Below are 25,134 nucleotides of genomic sequence, written 5' to 3'. Positions count from 1 at the left end.
GCCTAATTATCGATTTTCAAATATTGCCCCTGTCAATAGGCCTAGCTACAGAACGAAATATTCTGTAGCCTATTTTGCCGTCAATACTGCCGACGTTGTCTTTGCTGTATCAGGCTATATATATATTATGTTTAACATCCAAATGTAGATGGTCTGTCGGCGCACAGAGCCACGCAGTCGCAGACAGTACGTGAAGTTCGTGAACACCGAATTCCCTTTTCTTTCCTATCTATTTGTGTTTGAACAGACATGTGCACGAAAAAATAAGCCAGTGTCCGTCTCAACGAGTTTCCCCGTAAACGCAGTCAAAATAAAACGGATGCGTGTCATTACCGGTATTAGATACATGCATTCGTCTTAAAGGGACAGCACCCAATATACCTGCAGCTGTTTGTGTCACCAAAGTTAATCAAACAACAAAAGAGAAAGAGAAAAATCACGTTTTGTCAAAAGATAAACTGTATTAATACTTATTCTTTATGTATAATACATAAATTCTTTACTTATTCTTTACTTATACTTTGTTTTTCAGGTAAATTAACTGTATTAATACTTAATACAGTTAATTTACCTGAAAAACATAAAGCACTGCTTTATTTCTCGTGTATTTGTGTTTTATTGTATTTATATTTGTATTTTGTTTATTAGTTTCTATGCAGATGCACTAGGCCTACCCTACACAATTACCCCAATCATCCTAGAATTATTCATTCTTTACAAAAAGAGCTATTGAAATCATCAGGTGAAATTGTTTTCAGGAAGTAGCAGTAAAGCAAGAAGAAGTGCAAGATAGTTTTTCTAAATTTCATTTGACTCTATGTGCCTATAGGGGTGGGTTGGGGATGGTGGCAATGTAGTATCTGGATATTTGCCGCGGGACGAGGGCTTCGATTACCTCTCTCTTTTTTGACCATACATGTGTTTGCACCCCTGCATTAGATGCGCTCGCAGATAGGGGTGTAAATATTAATCGATTCGTATCGATGCATCGATTATACAGCCGACGATTCGATGCATCGATGCGTCCGCAAGAGTATCGATTAATGTGTTAATTTTGCCGCCTGTCTATTTTCAGCATCTGCTCCGACATATGCGTACAATCTACTAAGCTGCGGGTGGCGCTAACCCATAGACAGTATATAAACGCGCTAACCTCATTATTGTCTTCTACTTCACACGCGTTACTTACGTTTCACAGTCTATCTATGTTCACACACATATTGTTGAGTCTGACTTTCAAGAGCGATGGAACCGTCAGAGCGAGCTGGCAATGACAGTGAAATGTTACACACTCCAGTCGGCGTCAAGTCATGGGTGTGGATGTATTTTGGCTTCAGGAAAACAGACGGAGCTGTGGTAAGAGTTGCCGTTTGTCTGATTGCGCCCGTTTCACACATACTCCGTTTGTAGTGCGTATTTTTTTCCATACCCATGTTAACAGGTTAGAGTTTTCACACTGCACGCGGTTGCGGTCCGTTTATCCGTTCCAGTTGCGGTGCATTTGGCTATACAGAAGTGCAGAGATCGTTTCCGCACCGAGTCTATTTGTGCTGTGCTGCACGCGCTGAATTAAAGTGACAGCGCATGTTTCGTGGTCAAAATGAACACAGATTGACATGAAAATGTAGTAATTTCACCATAAATGCGTTTAATTAAATAAATTGTAGTAATCTCACCATAAATGTATTTAATTTAATTGTACTATTTTCCAGTCATCTTTTTTACTTTAAGACCGGGGTAAAGCAAGGAAAACTACAATTTACCTGAACAAGGCGACATAATGAACAACACTTGTCTCATTCATGGAGGTGGAAAAACAATTTCTTTGCGACATGCAATTGTATTCTGCATTCTCAATAAAAGGCAAATTATTTATTATTTTTGTTGATTTATATGAAACTTAGATATCATGTAAAAATCTAGTATTGAATCGTATCGAATCGAATCGAATCGTATCGCGGGGAATTCTGAAGTATCGAAAATAATCGAATCGTTGGCTTAAGAAATCGGTATCGTATCGAATCGTCATGTAGGCTCCGATTTACACCCCTACTCGCAGAGATGGATTATTGTCTGAAAAATGCCTGAAACGACCGCGGTTAGATCGAATAATCGCGGTCAGACGGTTATTTAACAATCGCGACAGGCCTAGTGACCGTCAAGTCTCCTTCATTTATACAGCGCTTTAACAATATAGAGTTTCACAGCAGCTTTACAGTGATAACAGGAGATTACAGTAACAGAGATTGTTTAGGCTTTACAGCAGATCTAGAATAAAGTTATTGTTTTGATTGATTCACTTCCGTTGTAAAGATCATTAGCGGCCGCTAACATGACACCGTTTTAACAGAAAACAGAAACTTTTAATGTGTTCCGGCCGTTCATTTGCACAGCAACAGAGTTTGGTTGATGTGAGGAGCTTCATTGCGCTGCTTTATCTGTCAGTGTGTCGAGTTTCACTGTTTCTGTGCAGAGAGAGAGGGTCATGTACAGGACATCGGGGACGGCGTGAGGAGTGTCCCTTCAGCACACCTGGACTCAGGGCTCCCACGGGTCCTGGAAATACTTGGAAGTCTGTGAATCTGAAAAAGATAATTCAAGGCCCCGGAAAGTTCTTGAAATGAAACGCCCACAGATACACGTCCTTGAACTTATTTTGTGCGAGAAGTTTTCTGGAAAAAATTCCATATTCCCTCCGGTCCGCTAATGTGTTATTTCACCAACACTTCGTGGCCCATGCGCACTAGCTTGCCTGATTTACGTTAGTTACGCACATTTACACGTTACGTTCAGTGTTTCCCATGTGAGGTACTTTGTGTTGTTAACACAATGTAACCTTGCTCTCACTTGAAATGTGTCGCCACATTAAGTCCTTGAATTTGAAGTTAACCGAGGTGTGGGAGCCCTGTGTGTGTGTAGCAGGAGGATTGTCTGTGTAATCTCTGTGTGTGTGTGTGTGCAGCAGGAGGATTGTCTGTCTGAGGCGATCGCGTGGCTGCTGGACTCTGGAGCTCCTGGTGTGCGTCAGAAGCTGCTGGATCTCGGCTCAGTGGAGATCCGCTACCGCACGCTACGCTTCGTCTTCAACGAGTGTGAGTTTCATGTCCATCAACGACCTCACAGTGCGAGAGAGTAGGGCTGGGTTGAACACACTAATTTATCGATATTAATCGATCTCATTTTGATGAACCGATATTGATTCTTTAATCCCAAGGTTGATATTTTAGATGCTGATGCGTTTAAACTTCACTAAACATTCCCTGTAGCTCCTGCCATCCAGTAATAATCTTTGATACTTCTGATATGAAACAAAGTCTCATCTTTCAAGTCCTGTCAGTTTCATCAGTAAATTCAGTCAGTAAATGTGTGTTTAATGTGTGTGACAGATGGAGCGATCATCTCTTCCTCTTTACTACTAGTTACAGCAGCAAATAAACATCAGCGAACATCAGAAGGAAAGTTGAAAGATTCAGAACAACTTCCTGAAATCAATCGTGTCTCATGTAATCCATCAATCAGAGATTCAACCAATCAGTCAATAACACAGCTGGAGAATGATGTCACCAGGGATTCAAGTTCTCCGTCGCTACGACAGATTTCTGCTAATTGCAGAGTTCCCGTCTGTCCTTATGTCTTAAATTCACTTTTCATAATTATAAGGCTGTAAATATGCTTACATTTCTCAAACGGTGTAATGTCTTAATTTCAGTTTGAATGGGTCTTAAGTTAGGAAGGTGTGTTCACCCTGCTAGGGGGTGTGTGTGATCACGCTCTCGTCTGTCATCACTCCGCTCCTCATCCACTCCGGGTCTCCATTCCCACTCACGGGAAAACTGCCCCGTGTTCACTCCATTTTAAAAGTTATTCTAATATGTTTATTTTTTTATATCATGAACGTCTGAGCACAACATTTATAATACTATATGTAATGGTTTGGAAAGTATTCTACACGTTTAATAAATATAATTAGGCCTACACAAAAATGTCCAAATGTAGTGAACGCGCCTATAGAGAAATGCACATATGAGATATATATATATATATATATGATGTCATGCCTGTGAAGTAGCCCATACACTGAGTTTCGGTTCGTTTATGAGACGAGCTCCAGTTCACGTACAGTGCAATATCGCGCCGGCGCCTCCGTGTCCTGATTATATTGTCTGCTATATTTGCTTCTCATTTATTAAATCTAGGCAATTGGTTTATGAAACCGATTAAAATTAAGATACAATTTATACAAAACGAAATTCACTTTAAAGAATGACTTTCTACAAAACAAAACTTAATGAAGTGGTCAAAATCATGTCTGACCCGCTCCACATGTCTCCCGATGTAATGATCCTATCGGACGTTTCAGATAATCAACATAGATAAAATACAAATAAATAACATTTATATTATTTATTTATAATGGCTAGGTCAAAAACAGATATTGTATTATGTATAGTTTGTGATATTAGCTCACTTTTCGGCAAAAGCTCTGTTGGCTTTTATTATTTGAGAAATAAGAACTTGTGTTAAAGTTATGCAAATGGTTAATTGTGTGTATGACTACATCAGAGTCTAGTCTTGCAAAAGCATTAGATTCAAAACATTGAAAGTGTGTAAATGATAGAAACGCAGCTCAAAATGGCCTTTCTTTAAATGCAAATGTTTGAGTGTTTCATTAGTGAAGGTCAAGCATGCACTCGCTAAACTCCTACAAGAAGAGCTGCTGCTAAACTGGGTGTGATGGGCTGTGGAATGAGGTTTGCCCGAGGAAACATTCAGTCAGAAGAGTTGTTTTGCTTTACCCGTGTGTCATGTGACGCCACATTTACCTCAGAGAAATAACTCTAGATATGAGCATTTAGATGCATATACTCACCATAGCACATATTCATTATACTTTTACTGTACTTTTAATGTTGTTTGAATAAATCTGTAATGAAAAAATGTTTGACAATTTCAATAACAAATTGGAGTAGAAACAAAATTATGCCATTCAAAAAATATGATTGTAATGTTATTATCATAAAGCATCGTGTAATTTAAATGTTTGCATATAAATCAGTTGTTAATTGTAACCTGTAATATTACAGTAATGCAGCGACTGACGGGATTCTTGTAGATTTTACAGCTTTAGTTCTGAGATGTGTACAGATATATGTCCACATGAATCCTGAATGGAGATGAGGATAGTCATGTGATCTGTGTCTGTGTCCAGAGCTGAAGAACACGTGTGTAATAACCGTCTGTCCCACAGATGCGCGTTATCTTCAGGTGGTGTCGTGCAGTAAGAAGAAAGCCATCGCCGAGCTCAAGTCAGAGCCGGACACTTGGAGTTTATCGGTGAGACCCTTGAAGATCACGTGTGCTTATGTCACCGACTGATGATTATTGTTGGAGATCTGCTGTATTAGCAGAAATAAGACATTGTTTTCTTTTTTTACTGTATCCCAGAAAAGCGACGATATGAAAAACAAGGGAAATGAGCAGTTCCAGAAAAAGAAGTATGACATGGCTCTGAAGTGGTACACTAAAGCCATCAAATACCAGTAAGTGCCGGAACATCGTCACCGTTTTACTTCCCAGTCCTGTTCTGTCTCCTGTTGTAATCGAGTGTTATCTCTCGTTCTGTTTCAGCCCTAATAACCACATCCTGTACGGGAACAGAGCGCTGTGTTTGATTCGCTCTGAGAAATATCTGTGAGTGTCATTTCTGTTATTCTGATGCACATTACTGAGGAACGCGTGTGTGATGCTGACTGTGGGAGTTGTTTTCAGGAAAGCACTCGGCGATGGAAAGAGGGCCATTATATTGCAGCCAGACTGGGCCAAGGTAACCGCTGAGTCATCATCATCATCATCATCATCAGTCTTACTTAGTTCAATACACGTTTATTTGTACAGCGCTTTTCACAACACATCATTTCAAAGCAGCTTTACAGAGAGTGTCTAGAATCTATCAGAGTTACTGTCACTGACCCTGACCCTGACACTGACACTGACACTGACCCTGACCCTGTCACTGACCCTGACCCTGACCCTGACCCTGACCCTGTCCCTGTCACTGTCCCTGTCACTGACCCTGTCCCTGTCCGTCACTGACCCTGTCACCGACCCTGACCCTGTCACCGACCCTGACCCTGTCACTGACCCTGACCCTGACCCTGTCACTGACCCTGACCCTGTCACTGACCCTGTCCGTCACCGACCCTGTCACCGACCCTGTCACTGACCCTGACCCTGTCACTGACCCTGACCCTGTCACCGACCCTGTCACTGACCCTGACCCTGTCACTGTCACTGACCCTGACCCTGTCACTGACCCTGACCCTGTCACTGACCCTGTCACTGACCCTGACCCTGTCACTGTCACTGACCCTGTCACTGTCACTGACCCTGACCCTGTCACTGACCCTGACCCTGTCACTGACCCTGTCACTGACCCTGACCCTGTCACTGACCCTGTCCCTGTCCGTCACTGACCCTGTCACCGACCCTGTCACTGACCCTGACCCTGACCCTGACCCTGTCACTGACCCTGACCCTGACCCTGTCACTGACCCTGACCCTGTCCCTGACCCTGTCCCTGTCACTGACCCTGTCCCTGTCCGTCACTGACCCTGTCACCGACCCTGTCACTGACCCTGACCCTGTCACTGACCCTGACCCTGACCCTGTCACTGACCCTGACCCTGTCACTGACCCTGACCCTGTCACTGACCCTGACCCTGTCACTGACCCTGTCCGTCACTGACCCTGTCACCGACCCTGTCACTGACCCTGACCCTGTCACTGACCCTGACCCTGTCACTGACCCTGACCCTGTCACCGACCCTGTCACCGACCCTGTCACTGACCCTGACCCTGACCCTGTCACTGACCCTGACCCTGACCCTGTCACTGACCCTGACCCTGACCCTGTCACTGACCCTGTCACTGACCCTGACCCTGTCACTGACCCTGTCCCTGTCCCTGATCCTATAATAATAATAATTGGGGACACTGGGACACTGATCCTGTCCCTGTCACTGACCCTGTCACTGACCCTGTCACTGACCCTGACCCTGTCACTGACCCTGACCCTGTCACTGACCCTGTCACTGACCCTGTCACTGACCCTGTCACTGACCCTGTCACTGACCCTGACCCTGTCACTGACCCTGACCCTGTCACTGACCCTGCTGTGACCCTGACCCTGCTGTGAAATAAAATATACATTACAAATATAGTTACAAAAGTTATTCAGTGAAGAACGAGTGGATTTTCTGTCTTTTTATATTTGATTAGTGTTATTATAGAGCAGGAATATTAGTGTTATTATAGAGCAGGAATATTAGTGTTATTATAGAGCAGGAATATTAGTGTTATTATAGAGACAGCAGGAATATTAGTGTTATTATAGAGCAGGAATATTAGTGTTATTATAGAGCAGGAATATTAGTGTTATTATAGAGACAGCAGGAATATTAGTGTTATTATAGAGCAGGAATATTAGTGTTATTATAGAGCGGGAATATTAGTGTTATTATAGAGCAGGAATATTAGTGTTATTATAGAGCAGGAATATTAGTGTTATTATAGAGCGGGAATATTAGTGTTATTATAGAGCGGGAATATTAGTGTTATTATAGAGCAGGAATATTAGTGTTATTATAGAGCAGGAATATTAGTGTTATTATAGAGCAGGAATATTAGTGTTATTATAGAGCAGGAATATTAGTGTTATTATAGAGCGGGAATATTAGTGTTATTATAGAGCGGGAATATTAGTGTTATTATAGAGCAGGAATATTAGTGTTATTATAGAGACAGCAGGAATATTAGTGTTATTATAGAGCAGGAATATTAGTGTTATTATAGAGACAGCAGGAATATCAGTGTTATTATAGAGCAGGAATATTAGTGTTATTATAGAGCAGGAATATTAGTGTTATTATAGAGCAGGAATATTAGTGTTATTATAGAGCAGGAATATTAGTGTTATTTAGTGCTGCACGATTAATCGTATCGCAACCGCGATGTCAAGCCTACGCGATTATATGACGCAAAATGCTGAGATTTTATATTAAATAAACAAATTAGCGCTGTTAACGCAATTAACGCAGCATCTGATAATTTTTGGCATCCTTTGGCTAGTGATCATGATCCCGCTCTTATTCATGCAAATGCTTTTAAACCATTCATGCGCGATAAGACAAAAAAGAACGCGCTGTCAGTGAATGTCCTCCTTGACACACACACACACACACACACACACGACCCACAGATAGACGTGCGCCAGTATCAAGTTCTGTTTCGCGGTAGAACGAACAACACACGTATGCCAAAATGAACGCGCTGCCTGTGAATGTCCTGACTGTGACACACAGAAAGACTCGTGCTAATATCGTCCGCGCGCACACATAAGCATGCCAGAATACAGCTCTCTTTCCAGCTTGAACGAACAATAACACACACAATTATGCCAAAATGTCTTTTTGTCGAGTATCTTCATAACATAAGAGCAGTCTTATGATGAACGTGAAGAGTTGTGACTCGTGAGAGAATGAGGCGTGTGTGAGATCCGCGTCTCTGACAGCAGCGGCTGCTCTTAAAGGGACAGTACACAGTAGCCACTGATTATATCTGTCGCTAAAGTTAATCAAAGAACAAAGGGAACAGAGAAAAACACTCACTGCTCTTGACTAAAGAACTTTTTTCTTTAGGCAGATTATCACTAATCTGTGTGTGCATTTATTTTCCTTGAGAACCAAGCAAGTCGACTCATGAAACCATTTGTTTATTATATCGCATATCGCAATCGCAATATTGACCTCTATTATCGCAATATGACATTTTCCCCAAATCGTGCAGCCCTAGTGTTATTATAGAGACAGCAGCAGGAATATTAGTGTTATTATAGAGACAGCAGCAGGAATATTAGGCTGCTGTCTCTTTAAAAGTTGCCCAATATATTCTAAATCATATTGAAACATTAACAGAGGAATCGAAATTAAAATTTTATAACAAGTATCCGACTCCCAACCCCAGACTCAGGTCCGACTCTCACTCATAAAGGCCGTATCCGTGATGTTCCTCTCCTCCAGGGCCATTACCGCTTCTGTGACGCGCTGTTCTACCTGGGGGAGCACCAGAAGGCTGTGCTGGCCAACCGTGAGGCTCAGGAGGCGTGCGGCGCTGACCCCGACGGGCTGAAAGACCTGCTCCAGCAGAGCGAGCGCTTCCACAGCGAGCTGCAGGACAACACCGGTAACACACACTCCTCATAACACACACTCCGCACACTCACACTGAGGTTCTGCCGGTAACACACACTCCGCACACTGAGGTTCTGCCGGTAACACACACACTCCGCACACTGAGGTTCTGCCGTGCATTGTTGCTTCGCAAGACTCGTGTCGATGAGTTATGAGGTCCTCGAAATGTACTTTTTTATTATTTTGGAGGTTTCAAAAACATCTTGCTAAAGGACTGCAGTTGAACATTAGCCAGCTGGCTAACACTGGCACGTTTACAGAAATGTTGATTAATGTGTGCTGTCCTTATAAAAGGAAGAGTCCTCACACCTCTCTGCATTATTACTGTTGTGTTTCCTCAAGCAGACCAAATGAAGACCAAGAAGACGGAAACTAAAAGGATTTCTTCTAAAACCAGGTTTGTAGGGGTTTTTACATTTGAGTGTTTGAGGGGTCCAAGACTCTAGGACTTTAGTCACACTTGAGCCACGAATACACACACACACACACACACACACACACACACACACACACACAAACACACATACACACATACACACACACACACAAAAAAGGATTTTAAGAGTTTTGTGGTTGAAATAAAAAAAAGTAACAAATCCTTACTTTTCAACCTGTTCTCCTTCAATTTGACCCCCTTAGGAATGAGTAAATGGGAGGAATGTACACATAGAAAACCCTACAAATGCTAAAACTTTACCAAAAAATTATTTCATAATGTCTACATGTGTATCTGAATGCACACTGAAGAGAAACTGACTTTAGGACCCAGCGGAACAGCTCATTTGCTCCATGTAGAGCTATAAGGCCATCTAGAGTCATGAAATATCATCTTATATTATGTATTTTACAGGTCAAAGACACACAATGTAAGATATTTAGAGCTGAATTAAAAGGGTTATGCATGAAATTTGAGTTATTTTGAATTTAAGTTGAAAGAATGTGAGGAATGTGCTTAAATTACTATTTATTATTTATTAGTAATTTAAAGGTAAAAAAAAAATCCTGTGAGGGAAAGATGTGTTCTAAAGTGCGGGATGAGGGTTAAGCTCGTATGTGTGCTCTGGTGTTGCATGGTTGAAGGGTTAGAGCTTGTGTTTGTAACACAGAGCGCATGCGGGGGACTCTTCATCTCAGCATCAGAGATCCACTCGTCAGCCTGAAGCGCCGTCTCGTTCCTCCAGCCTGGAGAGTTCGGTGAGTCTTGCCTTCTGAACACCACCTCCCTCTGCTCGACCGACACCAGGCCGTCTCATGTACCGTCAGCACACGCGTGTTCTAGGGCTGTGAAACAATTACACGCATCCAAAATAAAAGGCTGTATTTACATAATATATCTGTGTGTACTGTGTATAATATCACATTTTCATATTTTGTTTATATAAATACACACACATGCATGTATATATTTAAGAAATATTTGCGTGTGTATATATAAATATATTATTTATAAATATAAATATTATATATATATATATATATATATATATATATATATATATATATATATATATATATATATATATATACACATATACAGTACAGGTCAAAAGTTTGGAAACATTACTATTTTTAATGTTTTTGAAAGAAGTTTCTTCTGCTCATCAAGCCTGCATTTGTTTGATCAAAAATACAGAAATTCAATTTATTATACTTTAAATTATCATTTATTTCTGTGATCAAAGCTGAATTTTCAGGATCATTACTCCAGTCTATCACATGATCCTTTAGAAATCATTCTAATATGATGATTCATTATCAAAGTTGGAAACAGTTAGGGTTAATATTTTTTCATAACCTGTGATACTTTTTTAGGATACTTTGATGAATAAAAGTTAAAAAAAAGAAGCAAATTTTTAAAAAATATAAATCTTTTGTAACAACAATATTTGGGGTCAGTAATTTTCTTTCTTTTTGTGAAATAAATCAATACTTTTATTCAGCAAGGATGTGTTAAATTGATAAGAAGTGATAGTAAAGAAGATTTATATTATTATAAAATCTTTTTTTATTTTGAATAAATGCAGTTCTTTTTAACCTTTTATTCATCAGATATATTAGGCAGCAGAACTCATAATCAATCAGAATATTAGAATGATTTTTAAAGGATCATGTGATAGACTGGATGTCACATGTGACACTGAAGACTGGAGTAATGATGCTGACAATTCAGCTTTGCATCACAGGAATAAATTATTTTTTTAAGTATATTCAAATAGAAAACTATTATTTTAAGTTGTAATAATATTTCACAATATTACAGTTTTTTCTGTATTTTTGATCAAATAAACGCAGCCTTGATAAGCATTAGAGACTTCTTTCAAAAATCGTTGTGTTTATATAAACAAAATAATAATACACCGTACACACATATTATGTAAACAAACTTTTATTTTGGATGCGTTTAATCGTTTCACAGCCCTAGTTCCTCTACAGTCGTCAACATTTGAGTGACTTTCATCAGAGTTATACATGAATTTTGAACAGTACCCGATCTTGTCTTAGGACAACTTTGAATTTTTTTGATCCACTTCAAATGTTGACTACTGTACATAATTATTGAATAAATCTTTAATGATCTAATAAATGTTTGTTTTCTCAAACCTTGCAAAAGAATCCAGCTGTGAGATCTTGTGTGTTTGTAAAGGCCCTGATATACTTCAAGCGAAGTTCTTTTTTGTTCTCCGTTTACGGGTGAAACAAAAGAATGAATTTCTCTGTGCTGTATGTGAAACTAGCGCTGTGTTCTCATTACTTGGAAGAAATATGATTCCCAGACGAGTGTACAGAGATTTGCCAAAAAAAGTTTTGCATGTGTTTTTACTATCTTTAAATGAAATGTTGTGTGATATATATCTGCCGCCTGCTCTCTAACATTGGCCGTCGACATCGGTCACCCACTAATGCTTCAGTTCAGGCCTGAGTTCCTGTGAGTAACGACTGATGTTCTTCTCTCTAACAGCAGAAGTCTGAGCATGGGAAACACCAGGCTGACGCTGCAGGTGAGGGACGACATTCTTCAGATATTTCAGCATTTGCATCCGTATTGAGCTTGAGTTTAAATGTGCTCTGCTCTTCTGAACGCTGCGTTATGAATGTCTTATTCTGTGCACTGTTGCACTTCATTTTTGCTTTTTATTTATCGCAAATACCTTTTTAGCAGAAATTTTAATGTTCTGATGATTTACTCTCCCCCTCGTCATCCAAGATGTTCATGTCTTTCTTCAGTGGAAAAGAAATGAAGGTTTTTGAGGAAAACACTCCAGGATGTTTCTCCATATAGTGTCTTCAATGGGGTCCAACGGGTCGAAGGTCCAGATGTGAGTTTCAGTGCAGCTTCAAAGTCTCGACACGATCCAGCCGAGGAATAAGAGTCTCATCTAGACAAACCAGCCGACATTTTATAACAAAAATAAACATTTATATACTTTAACCACAAATGCTGGTCTTGTTGAAAGGTCAAGCGTGACGTAGGCGTAAGTACTGCGGTAGGGCGAAAAACTCATCTAATTTTCTCCTCCAAAATCGTCCATCATCGTTGTTTTACTTTTTTTGTTGTAAATGCCGTTTGTCTTAGTCTTTGCACGTTCACTTTGTAAACACTAGGGGCCCTATTTTAACGATCTGAAACGCAAGTATCAAGTGCGAAAAGCAAGTAACTTTGTGGGCGGATCTCGGGAGCTGTTGCTATTATACCGGCGGGATAAATGACTCTTGCGCCCGACGCAAATCTAAAATGTGTTGGTCTGAAGCAGCTTCATTACTCATAGGTGTGGTTTGGGCGTAACGTGAAATAAACCAATCAGAGCGTCATCTCACATTCCCTTTAAGAGCAGGCGCGCTTGTTCCATGGCGGATTGCTATTATAACGGCGGATTTGCCAGGAGCGGTTCACAGCCGAGGAGACCGACGTTCTCGTCAGGGCCGTAAAACACAGAGAAGTGACATTGGGGATGGAGAAACACACACAGATTAGCTTCGGTTAAACAGGCGTATGATAATGTGGGTAAATGTGTAAGCTAGATTTATGCCTATTTTTTCACATCTTCATGGACACAACAATGATTTCCCTCGTGTGTTCATATTTTTCCTTGTAATAATGTATGGTTTTCTAAAAATATGAACTGCTGCTTCTGTGTAGATGAGAGAAGCAAAGTGTGTGTGTGTTGTGCACACGCTACATTATGGCCAAGCATGCGCCCTTAAAATAGCGTCTGAATAACATGCGCAACGCGCCGCTGACTCTAGACGAGGTTTCTCCTGGTCAGTGGCGGAATTGTTTTCTGAAACTGCAAAATAGCACCAGGGAACGTTTGCGCCGGAACACGCCTCCTCTCTTCGCTGAACCGCCCCCGGGAGCGCAAGTTCATTCCCTAGTTTACCGATGTGCGTCTGTGGAGGGAAAAGTCCGCTGTGCGTCGGGTGAGAAATAGGAATGACACATGCGTCGCTGTTCAAAGTCAGTTGCACTGGGTAGGGGGATAGGGCCCCAGGTCTGTACTTCCGCTTGCGTCACACGTGACCTTTCACCCTGATTACGTAATGTGTGTCTCATCAAGGGATGCTCATATTGACCGTTTAACTGTTAACCGAAAGTAAACATTTTGACCGATTAATACTATCAGTTAAACGTTTTTTTATTTATTTGTATTTTTCTTTTTCTTTTGATGCATGGTTAAAAAAAAAAAAACTATATATAGCCTATATTTGTTAACTCACTGGGCGCGTCGACGCAACACACGCCTACAGACATACTGCATTTCACTGAGCAAGCAAAATTAAGTGAGCGAAAAGAAGTAGGCTACTATGTGGGATCATTTCGACAGAAAGAGCGACCAAGTTACTAGCAAAATATGCTGCGCGGTATTAAAATAAAGCAGTAGTGCAACGACGCCATCACTTGCGACGCAAACATCCACAAGCAAATGAAAGGCGCTTCCCGAAGCTGGCCACTCCAGCGAGACGTTATCTCTGTATTCCCATCGGGTGTGTTCTGCCGCGGGTCGAACTGTCCACAGGCTGCACTCCAGACTAACCCCACATCATGTAGACATGTTACGTTTTTTACATAAAAACTAGACAAGGTGTGGATGGAGGTAGGCCTGCTATTTTGATTTGACGAAAAAACTTTTCAAAGCTTCAAACGTCGTAATTTTTGTTAATTATTTAAGTTTAAAAAAATATTTATTGTAGGCCTATTTTTTCATTATTATTCTGTTTCTTCTCTGTTGTCACTGTCAGAAATGTTGTCACTGTCGGGAAAATTAACCGAGATGAGCATCCCTAGTCTCATCACAGCTAGAGCAAGACCAGCATTTGTGGTTAAAGTATATAATGTTTATTTTGTTATAAATGTCGGCTGGTTTGTCTAGATGAGACTCTTATTCCTCGGCTGGATCGTGTCAAGACTTTGAAGCTGCACTGAAACTCACATCTTAAACTCAGACCTTAAACCCGTTGGACCCCATTGAAGACACTATATGGAGAAACATCCTGGAGTGTTTTCCTCAAAAACCTTCATTTCTTTTCCACTGAAGAAACGCATGAATATCTCGGATAACGAGGGGGAGAGTAAATTATCAGAAAATCTTAATTCTGAAGTGAACTAATCCTTTAAATTTGGCTAAAAACCCTGCAGATAACCCGTTTAAAACCTGTAATGGCAGTAGGCTTCTCTCTCTCGTCTCTGCACACACACACACACACATCTGTACGTGTGTTATCTGGAAGTGAAGGCTGCGTCTTCGCTCTGTTCCCAGCACTCATCCCTCTCTCCAAGGTCACTGATAACTCGTGTGTTAGTGTGCTGTTATGGACTGGCAAACAGAGCGAAGCTTGAATATCTCGTGGAACTGAAAGAATGTGTTTTCATTCATGTGGGTATGTTGTCATAAACGCTCCCTCTAGAGGAAGTGTGTGTCACGCTGTTTCCGGTGAGTCCCTTGCCGTGCTTGTTCCCTCCTTCAACTGATGCGGTTGTTTCTAGACGCTCACCGGTGTTTAGCGCTAGCGGTTCTTCTGGTTCTGCGGGTTGTGCCTGAACACAGGAGTGATTTATTTATTTCCCCAGGAAAGTTTCTTCTTTTGAACTCTAATCTCAAACTTCCATTGTGTTCAGGGAACTCTGGAGCTCGAGCCCATCCTGAAGAAAGAGCGGACAGACTCAAAGACATGAAAAGGTAATAAACCGGGTTATTGTCATGAAAGTGACCAGAAAACAAGCTAATTCTTTCGTTCGTTCAAACATGTTTTAATCATTCAATGTGTTGATAGAAATCTGACTGACATTAATTGTAAAGGATGTTTGTGACGAGTTATTTTATCTTTAAAGTGAAACTTGAGCTTCTAATGGACAGGTACAATAAAGCTAGATTTACTTTCATTTCTCAGTCGCTCGGTGTCAGGATGTTTTCGTCACTAATGCTGTTTGTGTTGAGCGTGAACAAACCATTGGTAACGCTTTACAATAGGCTTGTGTTAACTAGCACCATCTAACTGTGAACACTTATTAATCTAACAATAGCTGTTCATGTTCACAGTGCATTAATGTTAACTTTTGCCCTTAAAAATGTGTTGGTAAATGTTGGACTTGACATTTAAAGAGATAAATAAATGCTGTAGAAATGTTAACTTTTATTTAGTACATAATGCAACTTTGTGAAGTGTTGCCAAAACATCAAAAACATTTAACTTGAATAAAATATTCAAGCTTGTTGGCATAGAAAAATGAGTAAAAACTACTAAAACTAATTAAATTAAAATGTTGACAAAATCTGGTAACGCTTTACAAAAAGGTTCATTGCATGTGCATTTATTACAGTATTTATTAATCTTTGTTAATGTTTATTAATAATCCAGCTGTTCATTGTTCATGTTAGTTCACAGTGCAGTAACTAATGTTAACAAATACAACCTTTGATTTTAATAATGTATTAGTAAATGTGGAAATTAACATTTAAGATGAATAAATGCTGTAGAAGTATTGTTCATTCTTAGTTCATGTTAACTAAGGTAGTTCACTAATGAACCTTATTGTTAAGTGTTACCCAAAATCTAAACTAAAATCTGATTGAGAATATTAACATATTAGCTGTTTTTATTATTAGTTTTTTTTATTCCTCACTTCATTGACCAGAAACACTGCACTGATTTCATTGAGCCTCTTGGATAATGATGCTTATTCCTAATGAATCTTGTCCTAGTGAAATGAGTCCGCGGAAGACTAAGAAAGCTTCAGGTGCTGTGGAGACGCCGTCGGTGCGCAGCAAACACACACCTGTCCCGGAGCGCGGCAAACACACACCTGTCCCGGAGCGCAGCAAACACACACCTGTCCCGGAGCGCAGCAAACACACACCTGTCCCGGAGCGAGCCCACAGTCCAGCGGTTAGTGTCACACAGAGCAAACTCCTGAGCAGTGTTGGGGAAACTCATTACAAGTAACTTGAGTTGTGTGTGTGTGTGTGTGTGTAACGCCACTGGCGTGTGTGTGTAACGCTGGCATCGTGTGTGTGTAACGCTGGCATCGTGTGTGTGTAACGCTGGTGTGTGTGTGTGTAACGCTGGGGTCTGAGGTGTTTTGGGGTCCTTGAGATGTTCTGACATGCCCTGACATTTGTGCTTTTATCAGTTGCTTATAAACATATTAATGGCAAAGGTGTAATTACACTCTATTTAGCACAAACAGGGCTACCATAATATGTGAGCAACATGTACATCTTTGTATTTTTGAGAGAATAATGTTTATGCATGGTTATTGAAAAAATAAAAATGAAAGTTTCTGAAATAACACATACTAAATATGTGTCAATAAGACTTTTGACTAATGGATGTCGTCGCCTAGAGTTTTTTCTTCAAAATGATGTGAAAATCATCCTGCCTAATCATTCACATAAAACAATACATTGATTTAAACTTTGTAAGACACGTTTTGTTTGGAAAGGCAGTATGTGTGGGGGCGTGAATGATCATGAATAATGAGATATATATATATATATATATATATATACAGTATATATATATAACAATATAATTAAAATATAAATGAAAGTCAAAAGCACATTTTTAGTACACAGTCATACCTGGAAACAAATCCTGTTCAGATGGGCCATTCCACAGAATTGGTTCAAAGTTAGAGTTGGAAACGGTGAATCCACAAAAAAATGGTATTTTTCAACATATTTTGGATATTATGTATAATATCCAAGGTAAACATTTCTAGTAATTGTGCAGTTCATTCTCATACTGTATTTTCAGAAAGTTTTGGAATATATCCTCTCCCCAAATGTGTCACTAATAAAGCACAATAAAAATAATTTAATGAGAAGTCTTATATTGACATATTAAGATTTTGTTACATCTACCTTGTAAATATATATTTTTGCTATTTTATTAAAAAGTTTTCACATGTAAATCAACAACAATTACAATTTTAACAATTTAAAGTGTAATCTTTCTTTTTTTAAATACATTTTATCATGTATTTTAAAGTTAAGGATTCATTAGTTTGAATATAGCCTACATTGGAACAAACACTATAATAACATCTTAGCTGATGACTTAGCTGATGGCATGTGTGTGACGCTGGCGTGTGTGTTTAACGCTGGAGTGTGTGTGTTTGAGGCTGGCGTGTGTGTAATGCTGGCGTGTGTGTTTAACGCTGGAGTGTGTGTGTTTGAGGCTGGCGTGTGTGTTTAACACTGGAGTGTGTGTGTTTGAGGCTGGCGTGTGTTTAACGCAGGCGTGTGTGTTTAACGCTGGTATGTGTGTTTAACGTGTGCGTGTGTTTAATGCTGGCGTGTGTTTAACGCTGGTTTGTGTGTGTGTTTAACGTTGGCGTGTTTAACGCTGATGTGTGTGTTTAACGCTGTTGTGTGTTTAACACTGGTTTGTGTGTAACGCTGGCATGTGTGTGTAGCGCTGGCGTGTGTGTTTAACGCTGGCGTGTCTGTTTAGCGCTGGCGTGTGTGTGTGTTTGAGGCTGGTGTGTATTTAAAGGAGAAGTTCACTTTTAAAAAAACTTTTGCTGATAATTTACTCACCCCCATGTCATCCAAGATGTCCATGTCTTTCTTTCTTCAGTCGAAAAGAAATTAAGCTTTTTGATGAAAACATTCCAGGATTTTTCCCCATATTATGGATTCTAATGGGACCCAAACGGTTCAAGGTCCAAATGACAGTTTCAGTGCAGCTGCAAAGGGCTTTAAACGATACCAGACGATGAATAAGGGTCTTATCTAGCGAAACGATCCGTCATTTCAAAAATAAATAAAAAAGTTAAAGTTTTATAAGCACAAATGTTCGCCTTGCTCTGTTCTGTGATGCGGGTTCGTGACGTCACGTAATGCGCAATTACGTTGAAAAGGTCACGCTTGAAAAATGTTCTTTTTGGCTTTTTAATAATAAAGCACCTAGGATACGCACACGAATGGGCATTTTAAACGTTAAACTGACACAAATACATTTTAAAATGTGTATATGGTCCTCCTCCCGCACATTTGTAAACACATCAAGCGTGACCTTTTCAACGTAATTGCGCATTACGTGACGTCACGAACCCGCATCACAGACCAGAGCAAGGCGAACATTTGTGCTTATGAAACTTAAACTTTTTTATTTATTTTTGAAATGACGGATCGTTTCGCTAGATAAGACCCTTATTCATCGTCTGGTATCGTTTAAAGCCCTTTGAAGCTGCACTGAAACTGTCATTTGGACCTTGAACCGTTTGGGTCCCATTAGAATCCATAATATGGGGAAAAATCCTGGAATGTTTTCATCAAAAACCTTAATTTCTTTTCGACTGAAGAAAGAAAGACATGGACATCTTGGATGACATGGGGGTGAGTAAATTATCAGCAAAAGTTTTTTTAAAAGTGAACTTCTCCTTTAATGCTGGCATGTGTGTTTGAGGCTGGTGTGTGTGTTTAACGCTGGTGTGTGTTTAACGCTGGTGTGTGTGTTTAACGCTGGTGTGTGTGTTTAACGCTGGTGTGTGTTTAACGCTGGTGTGTGTGTTTAACGCTGGTGTGTATGTTTAACGCTGGTGTGTGTGTTTAACGCTGGTGTGTATGTTTAACGCTGGTGTGTGTGTTTAACGCTGGTGTGTGTGTTTGAGGCTGGTGTGTGTGTAACACTGGTGTGTGTGTGTAACACTGGTGTGTGTGTGTGTAGGAGGCCATCAGCGCGGCGGGTTCGAGAGAGCTCTTCTGTGCTGCGGTTCAGGAGGGTCACACGGCTCTGAGTGACCGGCGCTGCAGAAACGCTCATCAGTCCTTCACTGCGGCCCTGCGGATCCTGGAGTCCAGCGGCACCGCGGTAATATAGCGCTACACACACACTCACACTCACACTCACACACACTGGCTACGCTTACATGCACTACTTCTGTTTCAATCAGACTGAATTCATTCCGATTGATGAATCTGAACGTAGTGTTTACATGAACGCTAAACGTGATCGGGTTGATGTGCTATACATCATTACGCTATTTCTACGTCATTACGCTATTTCCACGTCATTACGCTATTTCTACATTATGCTATTTCTACATCATTACACTATTTCTACGTCACTACGTTATTTACATTTTACCCAAAGCGACTTACAATTGCTATATATGTCAGAGGTCGCACGCCTTTGGAGCAACTAGGGGTTAAGTGTCTTGCTCAGGGACACATTGGTGTCTCACAGTGGATTCGAACCCGGGTCTCTCACACCAAAGGCATGTGTCTTATCCATTGCGCCACACCACCCACGCTACGTCATTACGCTATTTCTACATCACTGCGCTATTTCTACGTCACTACGTTATTTCTACGTCATTACGCTATTTCTACATTACGCTATTTCTACATTACGCTATTTCTACATTACGTTATTTCTACGTCATTACGCTATTTCTACATTGTGCTATTTCTACATCACTACGCTATTTCTACATCATTATGCTATTTCTACATCATTACGCTATTTCTACATCATTACGCTATTTCTACATTGTGCTATTTCTACATCACTACGCTATTTCTACATCATTATGCTATTTCTACATCATTATGCTATTTCTACATCATTACGCTATTTCTACATCATTACGCTATTTCTACATCATTACGCTATTTCTACATCATTACGCTATTTTTACATCATTACGCTATTTCTACATCATTTTCTACATCATTACGCTATTTCTACATCATTACGCTATTTCTACATTACTACGCTATTTCTACATCACTATGCTATTTTTACATCATTACGCTATTTTTACATCATTACGCTATTTCTACATCATTACGCTATTTCTACATCATTACGCTATTTCTACATTGTGCTATTTCTACATCACTACGCTATTTCTACATCATTATGCTATTTCTACATCATTATGCTATTTCTACATCATTACGCTATTTCTACATCATTACGCTATTTCTACATCATTACGCTATTTTTACATCATTACGCTATTTCTACATCATTTTCTACATCATTACGCTATTTCTACATCATTACGCTATTTCTACATTACTACGCTATTTCTACATCACTATGCTATTTTTACATCATTACGCTATTTTTACATCATTACGCTATTTCTACATCATTACGCTATTTCTACATCACTATGCTATTTCTACATCATTACACTATTTCTACATCATTACGCTATTTCTACATCATTACGCTATTTCTACATCACTATGCTATTTCTACATCATTACACTATTTCTACATCATTACGCTATTTCTACATCATTACGCTATTTCTACATCATTACGCTATTTCTACATCATTACGCTATTTCTACATCACTATGCTATTTCTACATCATTACGCTATTTCTACATCATTACGCTATTTCTACATCATTACGCTATTTTTACATCATTACGCTATTTCTACATCATTACGCTATTTCTACATCACTATGCTATTTTTACATCATTACGCTATTTTTACATCATTACGCTATTTCTACATCATTACGCTATTTCTACATCACTATGCTATTTCTACATCATTACACTATTTCTACATCATTACGCTATTTCTACATCATTACGCTATTTCTACATCACTATGCTATTTCTACATCATTACACTATTTCTACATCATTACGCTATTTCTACATCATTACGCTATTTCTACATCATTACGCTATTTCTACATCATTACGCTATTTCTACATCACTATGCTATTTCTACATCACTATGCTATTTCTACATCATTACGCTATTTTTACATCATTACGCTATTTCTACATCATTACGCTATTTCTACATCACTATGCTATTTCTACATCATTACGCTATTTTTACATCATTACGCTATTTCTACATTACGCTATTTCTACATCACTATGCTATTTCTACATCATTACACTATTTCTACATCATTACGCTATTTCTACATCACTACGGTATTTCTACATCATTACGCTATTTCTACATCATTACGCTATTTTTACATCATTACGCTATTTCTACATCACTATGCTATTTCTACATCATTACGCTATTTCTACATCATTACGCTATTTTTACATCATTACGCTATTTCTACATCATTTTCTACATCATTACGCTATTTCTACATCATTTTCTACATCATTACGCTATTTCTACATCATTACGCTATTTCTACATCATTACGCTATTTCTACATCATTACGCTATTTCTACATCACTACGCTATTTCTACATCATTACACTATTTCTACATCATTACGCTATTTTTACATCATTACGCTATTTCTACATCATTACGCTATTTCTACATCACTATGCTATTTTTACATCATTACGCTATTTTTACATCATTACGCTATTTCTACATCATTACGCTATTTCTACATCACTATGCTATTTCTACATCATTACGCTATTTTTACATCATTACGCTATTTCTACATCATTACGCTATTTCTACATCACTACGCTATTTCTACATCATTACGCTATTTTTACATCATTACGCTATTTCTACATCATTATGCTATTTCTACATCATTACACTATTTCTACATCATTACGCTATTTCTACATCATTACGCTATTTCTACATCATTACGCTATTTCTACATTACGCTATTTCTACATCACTACGCTATTTCTACATCATTACACTATTTCTACATCATTACGCTATTTTTACATCATTACGCTATTTCTACATCATTACGCTATTTCTACATCACTATGCTATTTTTACATCATTACGCTATTTCTACATTACGCTATTTCTACATCATTACGCTATTTCTACATCACTATGCTATTTTTACATCATTACGCTATTTCTGTCATTACGCTATTTCTACATCACTATGCTATTTCTACATCATTGCGCTATTTCTGTCATTACGCTATTTCTACATCATTACGCTATTTCTACGTCATTACGCTTTTTCTACGTCATTCAATATTTCTACATCATTGCACATGCGCAGTCCTTTCAGTTTCAGTTTTCAATCTGATCAAGTGTTTACATGTTCTCTGGATCGCATTAGAAAAGGAATAAACCCCTTTCAATCCGATCGGCGTGTCATTGGGATCGAGCTCAGTCGTATCGATTAAAGTGTTTATATGAAGGATTTTCAGTTTGAGCCACGGATGATTTGGTTGCGTGTAAACGTTGCCGATGATGCAACTTCATCAATATGAGATAGGGCTGGGCGATAAAACGATAACGATAATTATCGCGATATAATTTTTCTCGATAAAACGATATCAAGAGTTCGATAAATGTTCGATAATGTTTATGCGCCAAAAGCGGAACGAAGCTCATTAGAACCGCGCGCCACACGGCCCATCTATCCGCTCGGGTCAAAGTCCAAACGGCAGCGCAGCGCGAGCTCACTACAGCAGAGGCGTTTACTCTGATCACTCTCGTCACGAGATCCAGTGAGAAGTGCTTGAATTCAGCGAAGAACACAAATGTCTCAGTGATTTAAACCAGTTTAAAGGCAGATGAACCAGCGCTGACTAACAGGAGGAACACTGAGCGCTACGATACTGCCAGAAGGCTTTTCCGGCTACACATTCCCATCATTTACCATGGATTTACTGTGACGTTAGCCTAGTCATATTAACTGCACCATGAAATGTGGGATATACATATTGAATTGTATTATATTATTAATGTAGACGATGTATTAAAGGACTGATGGAATATAATTACAGTATTTAATAATGTATTTAGGCTGCTGTTTTTCATACAAATACCATAGAAACCATAAAGTTACACTTTGCCCTGATAGTGAGGAGCTGTAGGCTATGCCTTTATCTGTGGTTATCATGATCTAATGCATGATACTGGATGACCAATGGGTAAGTTTAATAAAACTCAAACAGTCAGAATATTACATTTTACCAAATAAAAATTAGCACATGCAGAAACTAAGAAATTAATTGTCCAATAAAGAAACTTATTTTGTTAAGGAAAAATGACAAATGTTTGAGTGTTGTGCCTCAGATGTGTGAAATGTTCACCAGTTTGGCAAGAGTTTGTCCTGATATGTTCTGACAATAAAGAGTAGTTTAAAACCACAATTAACGCTCTGGTTTCTACAACTTTCACTTAGGAGCAAAAATCTGCCTTTAAACTTGAAAGAAATAAAGATTTGACTTTTATCGTGATAATTATCGATATCGACTGATATAAAAAAAATTATCTGGATTTTTTTTTGGCCATATCTCCCAGCCCTAATATGAGACACACTGCTGTAAAGCAGCTCTAAAGGACAGGCATTATACAGATAAATTCAGTTCAACATGTGTCTGTGTTTCCATCCAAAGTTGAGAATTTAGTTGGAATATTGCATAAAACATTTGAGAATAAAGCAGTGTTTCCATCCCATGTGTTCAAGAGAACAAAATCATCACTTCCTTGGAATTTGGAGCAAAATATCAGTAATAAAACTAAGTTTCTGCAATCGGGCTGTTTTTCCCTCCATCATAAACGAGTGTGTCTCATTTTTTGAAGTTATGCACATCTTGGTGCTTCCATCCAATGTTTCTTATGCAATATGCCAAAATTCACATTAAAATATGCGTATGAACCCCAGCTGGAGAATCCCCTCGAGTGTGTGACTCTGCAGAACAGTGACACTCGTTGTGTTTAGATGTTGTGCTTCAGTGTTTCAGTGTTTGGCTCTGACACAGACTGAATGGTTTGGCCCCTCGTTCATCAGTGTTCACTGGTGTGTGTTTCTGACAGGCACTGGGACTGACGGAGCTGGATAAATCTGTGCTGGTTTATGGATATGCAACCGCCCTGCTGGAAATCGGACAACCAGAGGTAATGCAACACCACTCTGCTTTCCAAAGCAAACGTTCACACCGAGAGCGAACATTCACCAGCTGACCAGCTTTAGCCTGCGCACACACACGTGTAGGAGACACTGGAGGAAGTCATGTGACTTTACCTCATGCCCCGATAGCACTACTGCAAAGTATGACATTACCCGTTTTTTGGATATATACATTAATTTATACATTAAGCTACCATTGCCCACAGTTTATGAAATGAACACCCACTATCCCGCGGTAGTGTGTGTGTGCAGTAGTGTGTGTGTGCAGTAGTGTGTGTGTGCAGTAGTGTGTGTGTGCAGTAGTGTGTGTGCAGGTTTTGGATACTCTACCCACCTCTGCCTGTCTGATATAGATATAGAGGCATCTCGCATGGTTATGAGTGTGATATTGCCCCTATAAATATCCAAGTATATGATACAGCTTTTATTCTTCAAGTCAATCATATATTCATGGGAGAAAAAATCAGTTTGATTAGGCAAAGCGATATCTTTGTCATAGTGTCCTTCAGTGGTTAGAGTCACGCCATCGCATCTGCACTTCATCTGTTCCTTTTTGTTTTATTAGTTTAT

General features: G+C 39.3%; 1 protein-coding gene across 3 annotated transcripts in view; it reads left to right on the top strand.

The window, feature by feature from the left end:
* Nucleotides 1-25,134, top strand: part of ttc3 (tetratricopeptide repeat domain 3) — a 66,931-nt gene that overhangs the window by 6,560 nt on the left and 35,237 nt on the right. The window contains exons 7-19 of one of the 3 annotated variants that reach the window (XM_084399716.1): nucleotides 2,963-3,092; nucleotides 5,249-5,334; nucleotides 5,446-5,540; nucleotides 5,629-5,691; nucleotides 5,770-5,824; nucleotides 9,078-9,240; nucleotides 9,594-9,645; nucleotides 10,355-10,442; nucleotides 12,208-12,247; nucleotides 15,364-15,424; nucleotides 16,448-16,631; nucleotides 19,419-19,562; nucleotides 24,471-24,551. In XM_084399716.1, coding sequence (XP_084255842.1) covers nucleotides 2,963-3,092; nucleotides 5,249-5,334; nucleotides 5,446-5,540; nucleotides 5,629-5,691; nucleotides 5,770-5,824; nucleotides 9,078-9,240; nucleotides 9,594-9,645; nucleotides 10,355-10,442; nucleotides 12,208-12,247; nucleotides 15,364-15,424; nucleotides 16,448-16,631; nucleotides 19,419-19,562; nucleotides 24,471-24,551 — 1,242 coding nt within the window. Of the gene's footprint in view, nucleotides 1-2,962; nucleotides 3,093-5,248; nucleotides 5,335-5,445; nucleotides 5,541-5,628; nucleotides 5,692-5,769; nucleotides 5,825-9,077; nucleotides 9,241-9,590; nucleotides 9,646-10,354; nucleotides 10,443-12,207; nucleotides 12,248-15,363; nucleotides 15,425-16,447; nucleotides 16,632-19,418; nucleotides 19,563-24,470; nucleotides 24,552-25,134 lie in introns of all 3 variants that reach the window. The other 2 variants (XM_084399717.1, XM_084399715.1) reach the window with 2 other exon arrangements.

This window comes from Rutilus rutilus, assembly GCF_951802725.1.
Source record: "Rutilus rutilus genome assembly, chromosome: 25".
In the NCBI taxonomy this organism is placed as follows: domain Eukaryota; kingdom Metazoa; phylum Chordata; class Actinopteri; order Cypriniformes; family Leuciscidae; genus Rutilus; species Rutilus rutilus.
This window is presented reverse-complemented; position numbering and strand designations above follow the sequence as displayed.